Raw genomic sequence first — 16,903 nt, forward strand, 5'->3', positions numbered from 1 at the left:
CCTGATGCATGAGCGTGTGAACACAATGACCAATCATGGGGCTGTAAAAATGCACTCGACAACACTCAAATAGCAAACAGAATAATATTTACATTAGTTTATTTGCTATAAATGCTTATGTTGTCTTCTGTGATTGTATTTGTTTTTGTTTGATGCATTTTAACTTGTGAAGAAAAGTTATAATTGTGAATGGAAAGCATCGTCAATGCACCGAAGATATAGAATTGAACTGAATTGATGACATGAGAATCGTAACTGAACCGTGAGACCAGTGTAGGTTCACACCCCTGTTATTTTGCAAGATACTGACATTCAGTTTTAAGTGCTATTTAAAAGTCCCAAACCAAGTTAGGCAAGTTAGGATTGTTACGGAAGTCGTTAAACAAGAGAAAAAAAAAGTATTTATTTAGTGGGCTAATAATGTGTAGATACTGTGAAAATGTCCTTGCTCTGTTCAACATCACTAGGAGAAATATTTGAAAATGAATTGCAATTTTTTTTAGGCGCAGTAAAAGTGAAGTCATTTTTTCCCAACACCGCGTGTGTGTGCGTGCGCGTTATTGTTTAAATTAAGCAATATGATTTTTAGGCCTTAAATTGCCATGTTATATGTTACCTTTTACACCTAGATGTTTGTTTTGCAACCTGGTATGTTTACCCTCTTGACTTTGTTTACTTGGGCATATGTGAACACAGCAATCACACTCTGATCCGTGCAAAAACAATCAGTCTGAGATTGCCTGAATTAGTTTGGTTGTAGTGAGACAGCAACACGATCCAAGGAACAAAAAAGCCAGGGTTTATCACAGTGTATTATGGATATGTGATAGGCATATGAGAAGAGAGAATGAGAAGTAGAGATTTCATTCCTACCAGTAAAAGAGTTTTATGTCTATCAAGTGATAGCAATAACGATATGCAATATCATTAACTTTTACTTTTAGTTAACTTGACATCTGATAATGAATCTGTCTATTTTACAATCCTTGACAATTGAAATGAGGCTGTGTCCACTACTTGACAAAAGTCTTGTCATCGATCCCAGTTGTAAGAGCAACACAGTAACTGGACTTCTAGTTGATCATTCGGAAAAGTAATAGAAGGTATATTTTTCCGATGAATCATCACAAATATTAAAGAAGACCTATTGGAACCAGCATGAACCCAAGAATCTCACAGAAATCAGGGTTTGGGGTTACATTCAGTATGGGGCATGAGAGAGATCTGCAGAGTGAATGGCAACATCAACAGCCTGAGGTATCAAGACATTATTTGTTGTTCCTAAAGAAATAGGCAACAAGACTTTTGTCTGTTAGTGTATGAGAAATTCTGAACTCCATTTGTTTTATTCATAAATTAAAATAATGATGACAGCTGAGCGGAATCCCGGAAAATAAACCAAACTCTGACTAATGTGAAGAGAGTTTACTCGCACGTGACTTGTTTTAATAATTTTGGTCCGTCTAGAAACGTTGCTGTGTGAAAGTGAACCGCACCAAGAACAAAAAGGTCAATTGTAACAATTTTAATTTGTTTTCGGAGGAAAATAATCAATCTATAGGTGTGAAAGCACCCTTAGCAGCCATATTAATTAATTTTGCACAGCAAAATTCTTAACAGTTTTGTTTTACCTTTAAGTCAAGAAGGGTTTCTAAACTTGTGTATAACGGCTGGGACATACCAAGCCAACGGTTGGCTCTTTGTTGAGTATCAGAACTATTCAGCTTTTTGGCCAGTTGGCAATGTTGAGTTAGTGCCGTCAGTGAGAGAGAAAGTCTCATTGGCTGTTCAGTTTGCGCTGCATTATTTACATTTGCATATACGCTATCCTACTTGTTAATGAGGATTATTGCCTGTTGATATCTGCAATATAGATTGTAATTTCCTCTCATTCAGGTGGAGTCTGTAGTTGATAAGTGGTCGTTGACTGCAGTCTTTGAAATATGTTAAAGTGCAACATTTCAGTTGAGAGACAGCCAACGCTGGGCAGCAGTTTAGTGTGTCAGGACCCTGAAAGCTTTGTTAGATCATCGTTTCAACATCTATTGCAAAACACTGCAGAATTTTCTTTTCATTACAGCCAAGAAACCAGATCAGTTCAGTAATTTCAACACAACTTGTAATGCAGTTTTCAGCGTGATTGCGGGGATGATGGGCCCTGCACAAACTGTCCTGCTCTAATGTGAAGCACTCTTGTTTGAATAGGCTCGGAAAACCGGGCACAGTTGCCAATAGCAACCCGTTCGCTCTTTCTCTCCGGTGCTTTGCTTTGGGTTAATGACACGAGCACACGAGTGCTGGAGACCCAACCACATGCAAAACTGGGTCAGCGGCTCAGGATCCGCGTGGTCATCTGCTGCAGAGATTTGTATGAGAGCGTCAGGTTGGAAGTGTCGACTGGAGAAAGAGAATGAATGATCACTGGCAGACCTACATTTTGGATGCTAATGCTCAAGAGATTTCGCTAACAAAAGCAGGATCACAGTGGAACACACTTGAAAGGCCGGCTTTTGATGAATGAACAGCATTTTAGGACGATCACGGGATACTTTTTTTTTTACTAGGGTTTGTGGTCTCGATTAAATAATTTTTTTAAATTATTTGGTTGTTTGTTTATTGATATTAAGCCACTTCACTGCACAACTCTCCGAAGTTTAGAATTCAATTTATCTTTATTTTTATAGTGCTTTTGCAATGTAGATTGTGTCAAAGAAGCTTAACATAGAAGTTCTAATAGATTGAAACTGTGTCAGAGTTTTTAGAGTTGAAGTTCAGTTTAGTTTATTTCAGTGTGGTTTAAATTTCACTGCTGAAAGTCTAAACACTGAAGAGCAAATCCATCGATGCACAGCTTCACAAGTCCCAGTGGCAAGGAGCAAACTTCACCAATTGATGAAACTAAAGGAAAAAAAACCTTAAGACAAACCAGGCTCTGTTGGGCATGACCATTTCTTCTCTGGCCAAACTTCCTGTGCAGAGCTGCTGTTCTTAATTATCCTTAGTCCTTAATGCCTTAAGTTCCTTACTTAAAATTTAAAGCTACAATAAATTTAATCATCTGAAACAATATCACCTTTTGGGTTTTGATTCGGGTAAAAAAGTTTTTTGCGGTTGCAGTGCAATTGCTTTTCTTGGTTTATCACCAAATTCATAAAAAGGTGTCATGATTTAAGCTTGGGCAGTGGAAAGGTGGTTATATTCTGATTGCAAAAAAACTCATTAAATAGGGATGGGGTTGGGTGTTGTGCATAAATTTGATCTAATTTAACAATTTGTTTAGAAAGCTTTAATTATGCTGCTTTTTAATGTAAGCAGAGTGTGATATTATTTCTGCCTAAATAAGTCTTTCCCAAAATAAAGATGCAGAAATCCCATCTGTTGAATTGATTTCAAGAAATGTGGTGGTCTTTTCTGAGATAAACTAGACTTGTCACAATAATCAATATGTTGACTCATTACACAACACATGGACATGACCTCAATCATTATTGTTAATGCAACATATATCACCCATACATAAAAACCTATTCTAGCAACATTTTAGCTGATTGTGCAACATCTTGATTTCTATTGTAGGTGTCAGTGACAGTATGGTTAATAAACAATGTAGTGTGTACTATAAATGACTATAGTATATTTTCATGTGGGTGTCTGACGACTGAATATAGATCGGATAGCAGATATCGCAGCCTCTGTTACCTTTTAACCTTACACTTTTTTGTTAAAATTTATTATTTATTTATTTAGGATATGCATTTTCCCATTCTGATTTCAATGCATCATTATTCAATTGTTAAAATGACTATAATTTAAACAATCTTATGTTAATAATAAATATTATTATTACATAATAAAATATGATGTGCTCTTTGGAAGTGTACTTGCATTTTGATGCAATTATATTATTGTTCTAGCAATTATATAATGAGTCTTAAAATGACAATAATATCATTTATCGTGATATATTTTGGTGCAATATATCGTACAACAAAAATGGATGTCAAATCAAGCCTAAAACTAGCTAGTTTTTTTTTCTCTAGACATGTGACTTTTATAAATCAACAGAAGTGTTCCCAGCAGTCATTGTATATAAATTGTTTTTTTTGTAGGCAGTTTTCTTTCTGTTATTATATTTTTGATTAATTGTTCATTCGCACAACTGTTATTAAAGAACAGAATGTCCGCGGGGTCTTAAGAAGTATTAAAATTTGATAAATCAGGCCCTTAAAAGGTATTAAAAAGTCTTTTTACAAGGTCTTGAATTTTATTCAAGCGTTGTCCAAAGTGTCTGACTCCAAAAAAGCATGAATATATTTATATTTCTCCTAATATTTACTAGGGCGTGCTTGATGTACACAATTAGTTCGAGCCGGGGCGCATCCGGCAAAGCTCCTCTAATTTGGGTGATGTCATGTAATTTGCGACAAACGTGGGAAGGTGATGTGACGCTCTCCAGATGTAGTGAAACCATAGATCCAAGCAGATGGCAAAATGTAAGTTTGCGTACTCCTGGTTGGAGAAAGATGAGTTTAAACAGTGGCTGAAGCCTGTCGATGAAAACAACCACGTTATTTATTCCTTAAGCTTTGTTTCTTCTGAGCTTATCTGAGTTCTGTTGCATGGTTGTGCACCATTGATTTATTTAACTACAACTGTTTAATAACAACTGTTTGTTATGTTAAATGTTTGATACTGATTAGAACTTGACATGGTGACGAGGTCTTAAAATATTTTGAGATGGTCTTTAAAAAGATTCCTGCATATATCCTGATGAAAGCCCTAATTTCAGCAGCAATTCAGTTTTCAGTGTCACATGATCTTTCAGAAATCATCGTAATATTCTGGTCCACAAGGAACCCTTATCAAGTAATGCTTTCAAATATAAAGTCAATATAGGCCAATATTTCCATATCATTGCACGCCTAAATGTACAATAAATGTTTATTCTTCCATGAAGTCATTCTGTGAACAAATCTGACTGTCCTCTTATCAATGCAAGCCCATTGTTCTTCATCCCCATATTATGGGCCATACCCATACATTAGCTTGCCTTCTTTTGTTCTTTCTGCTAGGCTCAGAGGTCAGTGGCTCCTCGCTGTGGCTGTGAGCTGAACTCTCAGTGTGTGATGTGCAGCGGACGAGCTCCTCCTGCTGCAGACACCCAGCATCAGCTCCCTCTGCTGGACAGACTGGCCCAGTTCGACCCCTGCGTTCACCCCATCCTCTCCTTTACAGACGGTGAGAACACGTCTCTCTACCCTTTATTTACATCTGTCTGGAATCCGTGTTGTGGTAGCTATTGAAAAACAGTTACTAGTTACAGTTACTTTATCGATTACTTAAACAAAAAAAGTAATGCCTTAGTAAAGAAAGATACTTTTCTAAGGAACATTTTTGATGCTTCCATTAATGCCCTTATAACGGCCCTTCAGTGCTGCATGGAGAATACACTGTTGATCAGCTTCACAGTTCCCAGAGCAATTGATTTGCATTCTTACAACTAAAACACAAGACAGACTTAAACAAAAATCATTTTTAAACTCTAATTTATTTAAGTCATATTCGGAGAAAATATAAAATTGCATTTTCTTTCTTTTTTTTTGACAGATTGACAGATTGTGCTTTCGATATGATTTTTGATTTAATTTAGTAGTCAAGCTTCAGCTCAATCTGTATTGTAGCTTCTTACTGCTAAAATGCAGTAAGTGGAACTGAAAGATATCTTATATTAGCAAACAACTCTGAAATTTTGCTTTGCTTGCTACTAGATTAAGTGTCACTGGTAATACTTTTAGTTGACTTTTAAGCAAGACACTCGTATAGCCGCCTGTGTTGCTTTTTTAGATGCTGATTGTTGTATTTCCTCATGCTGTAACAACAATTTTGCGACAGCTCTTTAAGGGCCATGAAACCCCATCGTTTCACCAGGGTGTTTTCACACCTCTTCTTTGGAAAAAGTCAGAAAAGTGGGCGTGTCCAGCTCTGTTTAGGGGGGAGTGTCGGAGGAACTAAAGTGGGAGGTTTGGGCACGCGCGAGTTTCAGAGTCAAAATACACACACACACACACACATACATACAGGAGAATGTGATGGTGTTTAACCTACATGGACATCTGTAGTCGAATTATTAGCCAAATTATTAAATGGTGGACTTTAACTGCAGTTTGGCTCTTTCATTCAGGGAATTCATTCATGCCCCTCGCGACACACGAGATATTTGATTCGAGGAGCTGCTCTAAGCGTGTATTTTTCATGCAATGTTTTATACCGCACGGCGAATGAGAGAAAAAAACCCTCTGCATTTCCCAGAAACTTAGATGCACACGACAGGTAGTGTCAGAAAGCCGCGCGTGTTATTCCGGTCACTAAATGCGGTAAAAACCCTACACGAGGTTAAAGTTTGGTTGTGGTGCTAACGTGTTTACACTCTGTGCAATAGTTTGTTAGATACGAACAAACTGAATAAACAAAGAGCACTGGTCGCTCACTTACCAAATCTGTAGAGACAGGACAATCACCAGCAACTAGAGCCGCGTCTTTATGAAGAGAATACTACAAACGATTCCAGATCCCAGCGTTTGCAGATGAGAACAGCTCTCAGGTAAACAATAATCCTCCTTAGACACGTAATTGTTGTCGCGCGTCGCGTACACTGTAATCCACACGTGAGTCTGAGCTCTTACAGAGAGAAAATGAAAACGAAACTTAACTGCAGCAAACTATAAAAGCAACACTTCACGCTTGTTTTGCCAACACAACGTGGCGTCTCTGTCCTGAAAACACGGTGATAGTAATGAATATTAATAAAGTTGCACAATAGAGTGCGCTGATTGGTTTGACCCAAGCCTTACTCATGCATTAATGCAACACACTGTAAGACGTAATAAGACACACTCTGGCACAGACGCCCAGTCTGCACGCTGGAATACACACTATTATGTCATGACCGTGACGCAGCTTCAAAAATTCGTTTCAAACAGGAAGTACGAATTTGCTTGAAATAACACAAAAACAACCAATTTACATTTTTTAGTGAAATATAGGTGTCCTAATAGTGTTTTTAGCAGTGTGGGACACATATACGACTGTCAACAGCTCAAAAAATGTGTTTTGGTGTTTCGTGACCCTTTAAAATGACCTGGTTTTGTTTGCTGTCTGTGACTTTATAACCAAGATATTCCCATTACTGACGTTTTTCATTAATATTAATAAGTCTATTAATGCTTCTGAAGATAGACGCCATCATCCCACTCATTTGTGCTTTCCTGTTTGTTTATATTTTATCGTGGATGTTCCGCGTAGTTCGATTGCGCAATTCTGATCAGGCAGAACGAAAGTGTGCTCACTCAATTGGCTAGTAAGACTGTCACACACAGACGGAAGTTTGTTTATATGTAAAACAATAATAAAGTAAATCACAGCATTTTTCTGAGCTGTACAACACTATACAATTAAATAACATTCTGAAATATACAGAAATGTCACTGTCTACTAAACAAATCAACGTTGTCATACAGATAACGAATGTCTGCTTATTTATTTGAAACAACAAATATAGTAATATTAGTAATAGTAATTAATAATAGTAAAGTTAATAGTCTCTTGGTCTCTCTCGCAATACTTGGTGTACGTCATGCGCATTCTGTTTACTTTCGCTTGACTTTTGTCCAGTCTGGTGCCTCATACATGTTGCGATGGAACTAATTATAACATAACATTTACATTACATATATAATACATTACATATATAATACATTACATTCAAACTAGCATCAAAGGAACAGTCATAAAAAGGAGAAAATGCACTAAAAGAAAAAATGTACCAAAATAAATCAGATAGACAAGGCCTAAAATGCTTTTATATCTTTTTTATTACAATTATTTTAGTGTAATAGTACGATTTCAAATTTTTTATTGTTGGGTCTATTATTAGACCATTTTTGTTTGTTTATATGGTGTTTTTCATGGATAATTATTCAATTAATAGCCTAATTTTGCTTCTGAATATACACGTAGATGCAAAAAGTGACATCATCATCATCAATCACATGACTAGCGCATCTTTTAGTTCATTTTCCGCAGTTTGCCTGAAGGATGAGGAGTTTTAATTCTGCCTAACAACCAGGTGTTAATTTGAGTGTTAATTATTCTGATTCTGGTTATTGCACATCTAAAAATAACCCCCAGGCTGCTCTCTGAGTTTGGAGTAGGTCATTAGTGCTTAGATCTCAGAGCAGATTTTTGCTTTTCATGTCTGGAGAATGAAATTTAGGAGCTGATGTCAGGTCGGCAGTGCTGGTTGGATTAGCTGATCAAGCATTCGCCTGCCTGACCTTTGCAGCGATAACCATTTTAAAGAGCAGTGCAATCTGACTCTGCCTAAGTGTGCCAGTAGCAGCTAGCTTTATCAGGCTGACTGATTGAGATGTATTTTCCCTCATCAATATGAGCCTGTTGTCCTCTTTTCTGTTCTCTGTTGTGCAAATGAAGGATGGTTGTAGAAGAAGACAGGTGATCCCATAGGTGAAATTTGAGTAAGATTGAGAAAGGAAAAAAAAAAAAACACTGGGATGAATACTAGAGTCGAGTTCTGCCCTCTGCTGGAGAACTACTCTCATGTCTGATGTTTACAGAGCATTTTTCAGTCACTGTGCATGTTTGTATAAGGCTTTCGTAACTGATCGATGTGTTGTGCTTTTAGCAATGCAAACTCTTGGTCCAATTTCTAGTTATTGCACATAAATGTCCTTTTGTGACTCTTTCACATCAATGAATATATCTTTCTTTTTTGTATTATTATTTTTTAGTATAGCATCTTTAACCAATATCCTCCGCTTTGAATAGAGAAAATATTTGTTTATGACCACTTTTTATTCATATTACACAGTGAATTTTATAAAAAAAATCCTCGGGTACACAACAGTCTCTGGACTTGCTGCATCACAGACATCAATATTTTTTACAATTCTTAAAAAGTTAATCACTTTCTGGCCATCAGATATTTGGCATGGATATATAGATATTGTAATCATGATTTTGGAAAGCATTACAAAGCTTGGTTTGTTATTATAATTTGTTAAGTCTCCCCATACAATTTGATGAAGCACTTGAACCCAGAATCTGCAGATAATAAAATACATACAAAACACGGTGTAAAAAAATGAAGTAAAAAATAGCAATAATAAAATATTGCTATTATTAAATAATAATAATAATAATAATTAAATAATAATAATAAAAAAATTCACACAGTTCGAGGGTATCTTTATTGTCTTGTTTTTTAGATTTTTAGATTTTTTATTTTTATGAAATAAACTTGTTTGTAAAATGCGCTATATAAATATCATTACCGTGCCAAATGATGATTCCTAGTTAATGGTCATAAATGTCCTTTTATGACTCATTCATATCAATTAATGTTTTTTATTTTATTTTGTAATTTATTTTTTTAATATAGCAGCATAATCAATACAATACATCTGTTTTAAAGGGGTACATTTTTCACTGCCATTTACTTTATGTAATCTTGATGAAATAACAAAACACAATGTAAAAAATGTAAATTAAATAAAGTAAATTTTATATATATATATATATATATATATATATATATATATATATATATATATATATATATATATATATATACTAATAAAAAAAATTTACACAATTCGAGCGCATCTTTGTTTTTTATTATTATTATTTTCTTAGTTTCCTGTATCTGCCTGTTGATTGCCAAATAAAAAAAAAATTAATAGAAATAAATTGAGAAAAAAAAATTACCGCTGTAATTTATTTCTATTAATTTTTTTCTTTTTTTACCAAAAGCTCCTTGAATTAACATTGTTTGCTAAATGCGCTATTTAAATGCTCTTATCTTGTCTAATGATGATTCCTAGGTAATGCACACAAATGTCCTTTTATGACTCTTTCATTTCATTGAATGTATCTTTATTAATTTCATTATTTCATGTATTTATTTTCTTTTTCTATTAACTGTTTTTCAAAAGCACATTGAATTACTATTTAATTAATTTCTATTGCCTTTAAAAGTGCTCTATAAATACTCTCTCCTTGCCTAACGATACAAAAAACTACCAGTGATTTTGATATTTTATGACATTTAAATATGTTTATATGTGCAAACATGTGCAAAACATTCCCAAAATGTAACTAAAAAGGGTCATGTGTATAAAATATTTATCTACGTACAGCAATCAGGGCAGATATGCTTTTAATTCTAAGTAAATTCAACTATTTAAAAAAATGTGAATAATTGGTGAGGTGGATAAAACCGAAAGATAAATAAACATTTATCAAACTATTGAGGTAGAAGGGAAGGGTGCTTTGAAGAGTAAAGCTGTGACATTTGTAGTCCTAATTGAAATGTATTTTGGGTAATATTGTCCAAGAAGCAGTTCAGCCACATTGTATTACCTAATGAGCTAAGGAAACAATATTTGCCATTGGGAAGTAGATGGCATGATAGAAATCTTCCATTATATATATTTTTTCTTAAAATCAATAGAGTGGAAATTTTGTGACTTTTCATAAATCATTTTAGTATCTTATATTGATATGTTATTATTAATTATTAATTATTTCTCTTCAGTCTATCAAGGTCAGATGTCTGTAAATGAGTAAAATCAACACTGGAGATTGGAGAGTTGTAGAATTAAAACTGTAATTCTGACTGAAAGAGAAGATGTTTGCCAACAGCGCATTGCTGCAGAGCTGTTTCAGACTTTATATTCTCTATGGAATCTTTTTACTTTCACTCATCTGATGCAATTTTTGAAGGTGAAAATAGGATATTCAAGTAGAAAATGATGTAGAGCAAGACTTGCCTATTGGGAATTGGAAAAGTTGGTGCTAGATGAAGAAAGTTATTACATATAAAGCACAGATTAGGAGGAACAGATGTTTTGATCTTACCTGAAATAAATTCTCTTTCTCTCTCTCTTTCTCTCTCTCTCTCTCTCTCTCTCTCTCTTTCTCTCTCTCTCTCTCTCTCTCTCTCTCTCTCAGATGTGATGATGAATTTACATATGCAACGTGTACTGAAGGGACACTGGCAGAATCGTCCTCTCGAGAAAATCAAGCCCATCAAGAAGATTTCGCTCAAGCACAAGTTGTGTTTGGGTAGCCGTATATCAGACCCTTCATCCAAAGACAAACACAGACTCATCAACTCTCACCTTTCCACAGTCCGTAAGTGGGATTCAAAACAGCTAAAGACACCAAAAGATCTCATTCATTAGCCACACGTATTGACTTCTATTTTATTGGAAACTGGTTTGTAAGAGTTGGAAAGTTTTCTATGTTTCTATCTTGCATGTTAATATATAGACCACAGCTCTGGCTGTTTAATTGTAAGAGAAAATTCCCTGCAGTTTCAGCATCCAAAATGTCAGGAGCTGAATTTTCTCCCATCGATGCAAATTCTTACACCTTTAGGAGAGTCTAAATGTGGCTGCATGTATGGGCAGTTAAAGTGACCTGTGAGTGTCTGGCTGCAGTGACTCAGCAGTTATTTCTGGCATCATACAAGTTCAGCTACAGTTGCTGATGCTATTTTATATATATATATATATATATATATATATATATATATATATATATATATATATATATATATATATATATATATACATACACACATATGAATTATTAAAGTCTGAACAGGATCCAGATTTAGAATTGAGGCAGTTTCGCAACACAAACATTTTTGAACACTCATTGCTTATTTATTTCCATTTTATTGATTATTTTGTGCACATTAATATTTGCAACTTTCCCTTGATAATGCTTTACCAAAAAAATTGGCAATCAACGGTGATGTTGCATATAAAGGATGACATTTCAAATAAATTTAGAAATAAGGTTTAAAATATATTGATTTGATTTCATATTATGATGCTACACCCAACACTTATGTAAAATATCCTTTTAGATTAAAACACATTAGATTAAAAAATGTAAACGATGCAGTGCTTCAAACACATAGGCTGCATCCAAAACCGCCTACTACTTAGTAGGTACTGCTTTTGAATTTAAACATTTTACTTGGTCGTTAGAAAAGTACGTTCTATACCGTATGAATGTGAAAAGTATGAATGCAATTTGGACGTACAACATCCGCCATTTTGTCATGGTCACGTGACCTACCTGCATCAGTTGCGTCGCTTCACTTCCATTTATGAATTCTTTCTCGGGGTATCATGGGATAGCGCAGCTACATGGGATGCGCACTCCAGAATCTTGCTGGAAGTAGTAGGTCATCTGGGTTCTTCACTAATTTTCGGATTCTATAAATTTGGACAAACTACTCCGATCGCATACTGATTTTAGCGTACTGTATAGTATGGAGGCATCCAATATCGGACGCAGCGATAGACTTGGGTGGACCGCCCAGGTATATTAACAGCCTCCCAAGTATACTTAGTGACAAGTTTTTTGTTTTTTTTACTATTATCATCCTGTTTACACTTTTTTTTTGTATTCACCTAATATAAACAAACATTCCTGAGCAATTAAGTAGTGGAAAAATCTTCTCTCATTTACCCTTTTTAAACTGCTCGTTCTGTGTGTGAGAACTGTCAACACTCACATGCTCTGCAGACTCACAGAGACTCAGAACTCAGAAGTTTTTGCGTCTGGCCGGGGTTTCTACATCTACTAAATGTTCGGGCTTTGGCTTTTTTAAACTCATTAATTTTATGTGCACAATCGTGATATTGAGAAAGACATTAAATAATTAATTCTTTAATCTAAACGACTCAGAAATACTTTACTAAATACTCAGCAAAATTGGTGTCAGAGTTATTGTACATCATTAGTAATGGGTAATTAACTCATTTGTCTTATTTAAATAATCTACAAGTTTTATTCTTGAAATTATTATAATTTTTTGAGATTGTCTGTTTATTCTTTTTTTTCCTGTCATTTATTTCTTGTTTGCTGTGTATTTTATTAATTTGATGTCAATATATTACTTATTTTATACATCTAAAATGCCTTGGCAATACTGTACAAAATGTCATGCTGATAACAACCTGAACTTGAATGAGAGATGAGCAGAATTGGAATTGGGGTTGGACCTAAGTGTATTTATGTGCACACACTATAATTTGTTGTTTTACTCCATAGAACTCCATATAAACAAAGGGTTGATGCTGCTAACCGATAAACCACAGTATTAATTAAAAGTTTTACTTTTTACCAAAAGGGAAAAACATCAGCAATTATGAGTGAATCATGGCTTTGAAATCAAAAAAATGTTGTTATAATGGAAGTCAATGGGGCAAAAACAGCTGCGAACATAACGAAAGGGTAGTCAAGTTGAACAGTAAACAAGGGTTAAAAGTGAAATCATAAACAATGGACACAAGTTATGTAAAACACAATGTACAGAAGTACAGACCTAAGAGTAATTATAAAATCAAGCAAGTTCTAAAAAAAATAATAAATGGCTAATAACAAAATAATTTTATTGAATTTTTCTATTCTAGACCAAGTTTTTCTTTTCTTTTTTCTTTTTTAATATTGCTGTTTTCTTTTTCTCTCAGGATTGCCGCATCATAAGGTGCGTTCAGAGAAGGTGTCGCGTCAGCCATTAGACATCCCAATGAGTGCCAGTAAACTTGATTCTCGCCAGCATTTCCGCCATAGCAGTTCGTTTGACCGAAGCCTGAGCCGCAAGAGACCCCGTGAACCTTCGCTGGACCGCTCAGAGAGTGCGTTTCTTCTCTCTTGTTCACTTTCATAAATTTCCTTTCTAAATCAATGTCAGTGCTGTAACTAAACAATGCATTCAATTTTTGTCTGAAGATGCTCCCAAGTTGTACATGGACCTCGGAAGTCCATGTCCATCCCTGTCCACTCTCACCACACCGACCCACAGTCCTCTAATGAGACAGCCGTCAGCATCCGAAACCTCTACACCCCTGCACCTCAACAGCAACGCTGCCGCTGTAAGATTCTCTTAAAAACGTTTCCCAAGTCTGTTTGTGCAAACCCACGGGAGCAGATATCTTATGATTGTGCATGACTATTTCAGACTATTCGAAGAAGAAGAGGAGAGAGTCCCTTTGACATCAATAACATCGTCATCCCCATGTCTGTGGCCGCCACGACCCGAGTGGAGAAGCTACAGTACAAAGAGATTCTCACCCCAAGGTCAGAAATGCAGATGCTGTCATTTCAGTTGCATCAGTCTTCAAAGATTTTCCCCCTTTCTAATCAATATTTTGCCCTTTGCTTTTTAATTGTAGCTGGCGAGAAGTGGACGTTTTTGCCAAGCCCATCGCTGAAGAGGATGATGCAGTGGAGGTATGGGTATTTGCATGTTTTTGGGTGTTTGCGGACTGTTTGCGTCCTATCTAGATTTTTTTTGCTATATTATAGGTTGAGCAATGTTGATAGTAATACTTTTTTGTCAGCAGTTTAGATTAAGTAACATTTCTCACCATTTGCTACTGGAATATTAACTGCCTATTATTAGGATTTTAACTGTTTAGTAGTACTTACAAAGTTTAATCTTATTTTACATCCTAGGCTGATTTATAGTTCTGCAACCCACGGCACATGCCTTGCATATACTCAAGCATTAAAACCTCTTCGTGCTGTTTGTGTTGCTCTGCCATAACACTTCTAAAATGCTAGCTGGCAGTAGGTTATGTTCCTCTGTCAAGTTTCTTCGCGGGAGTTTTATATTTTTTTAACGCTGCCTTAATGTAGCTAAAATTTGCTCATTCTGAGGTGGGAACCGGCAGATGTGCGACAACTAATCAAAAGGTAAATGCAAAACGGACACTTCAGATTCACTTCATTGTACTCGACACTTGTTAACACTGGTTCCATCAGGCTCTCAGCACTGCCCACACTCGTCACCACTTCTAAGCCGACCAATCATAGATCTTGTGCAATATGTCGCCGCGATGTGTTGTTACATTTTTTTAAAAGGTGCGCATCAGAGTCTGCGTCAGCCATGGCAAGGCTATGCGACTGCGCTTAACGCAGAAGTATAAATCAACCTTCATTCTCAACCAATACCTAAACCCAACTAGTACTTTACTATTAATGTCTGCACTAACAGGAAGCTGCAACTGTTTTTTTTATATTGTGAAGCAGTTCCTAGAGAAACAAAATATTATATGAGAAAACTTAAATGAGGCTTGTTTTTTTTCTACTGCGAGCTGATTTGATTAAGTAGGCATTTTATTCAGAAAGTTCAGGAAAGGGGTTTTGGGAGAGTTGTTTCAACCTAACAGACTCCTGCTAACCATTTCTGTTTGTTGTCATAGCACTGTCAAAACTGGCAGTTGGTGGGGCGTGGTTAAATATTACTATAAAATGTACATCTAAATATTAACATGGTGGAATTTAAGTGGAAAACTAAACACTTTACTAGTAAGAAAACCGTTAAACAGACTTTCTGCAGCACGATGATAAAAATAAAAACGAGCGTCCTCTATTCAACCTCTGTACTTTTTTCTTTTTACTCCTTTACTTTCATGGATAACTGTTGTATGCACTCCACTAAAGACATCCATCAGCCTACATAATTTTAAGTGCAAAGATTTGTTTCAAGCTGTTTCTAAATTCAGTTCTAATTTCCAGCAGTTATATTCAAACACACGTCCTATTCTTATACCCCACATTGTCATGAATAAACTGAAAAAAAAAATCAAGAAAGCATGGAGGTAGGGGTTTTTATATTTATGTAGAAAATAATGATGTTTGTAACATTTTATTCCCTTATCTTTTTTTTTCCCAATGTGAAGATCTCTGTGTGTTGCTGTACATGCTGTGTGTATTAAGCGTTTAAACCTGCAAGGTGCATAACTAACACGCTAAAGCTGGACTTTAAACCTGCTTTTTAGTTTTAGCACAAACAATGTGCCTTAACACACCTCCTTTATAGACTGGCACACCCGTCCACAAAGTGCCGCAATTAGATTTCCTATTTAAAAAACGTAGCGCAAAACAGGAACATGAGGGTTGTGTTGGTCTGTAAATGGCAAGAAATCATGCAAAACACATCTTGCGCCTAATTGCGCTGGGTGTATAATAGGCCAATAGTCTGAGAATTTAACTGAAAACAAATAGGAAGTGCATTTTCAGATTTCAATTTTAGATTACAGGGTGATACTTTTTTCCCCTTGATGACATGCACAGATGACTTGTTTACCACAAAACTAGAAATGTGAGCTAACTAAGTCAGTATGGTTAGTTTTGATTCAATATGTACTTTAATAAACAACCAAGTAGTAGTCTATTGAGGTAAAAGTATACGTTCATGGTTTGTTAATAGCATTAAAAACTGTCCTTTTTTTTAATCTTAAACGATTTGCTGCGTGCTTCAGTTCTGGCACCTTGGCTGATTAAGGCCTGTCATGGATAAATATAACACTAAAACTGCTAGTAGTTTGCGGACAGTCTGTCTTAATGAAGTTCATACATTTATTTAATCTTGACAGTCGATTTATTGAAAGATTGGCAATATAGTTGCTGAAACATAACCTGCTCGATATTAGCTTGTTTGTAGTTCTAAATCACAATAAAATCACACTCCAAAATCGTGGAAACCGACATCCTTGTGATTATCCATACAACGATATATAGCATAGTTTGAATGATAGTCATTCCAACTACATTCTAATAGGCTTCATTAAACAGTGAATGTTTTGCAAGATGTTTGTAATTGTTTTTTTTGCAAAGTGAGAGATTAAATACACCGTGTCAGTATAGGCACATCATTAAAACAGCCATCGGAATATTATTATATAAAATAAATATTGCACATCAATTCCCCAAAATGTGGTCTTAATAGAAAGCACAGTCATTTTTCAACAGACATGCCTGCAGATATGACAAATATTGTGTGTGAGACTAATTTATA

At 35.4% G+C, this 16,903-nt stretch overlaps 1 protein-coding gene across 2 annotated transcripts in view; it reads left to right on the forward strand.

The window, feature by feature from the left end:
• The window catches only part of kansl1b (KAT8 regulatory NSL complex subunit 1b), a 96,994-nt gene that overhangs the window by 77,005 nt on the left and 3,086 nt on the right, over positions 1-16,903 (forward strand). For both annotated transcript variants that reach the window (XM_087244229.1, XM_087244228.1), the window contains 6 exons: positions 5,073-5,238; positions 11,029-11,211; positions 13,569-13,736; positions 13,831-13,973; positions 14,060-14,178; positions 14,274-14,331. In XM_087244229.1, coding sequence (XP_087100355.1) covers positions 5,073-5,238; positions 11,029-11,211; positions 13,569-13,736; positions 13,831-13,973; positions 14,060-14,178; positions 14,274-14,331 — 837 coding nt within the window. The remainder of the gene's footprint in view (positions 1-5,072; positions 5,239-11,028; positions 11,212-13,568; positions 13,737-13,830; positions 13,974-14,059; positions 14,179-14,273; positions 14,332-16,903) is intronic.

Source organism: Danio rerio, chromosome 3 (genome assembly GCF_052040795.2).
Source record: "Danio rerio strain M-AB ecotype USA chromosome 3, GRCz13ab, whole genome shotgun sequence".
Taxonomy (NCBI): Eukaryota; Metazoa; Chordata; class Actinopteri; order Cypriniformes; family Danionidae; genus Danio; species Danio rerio.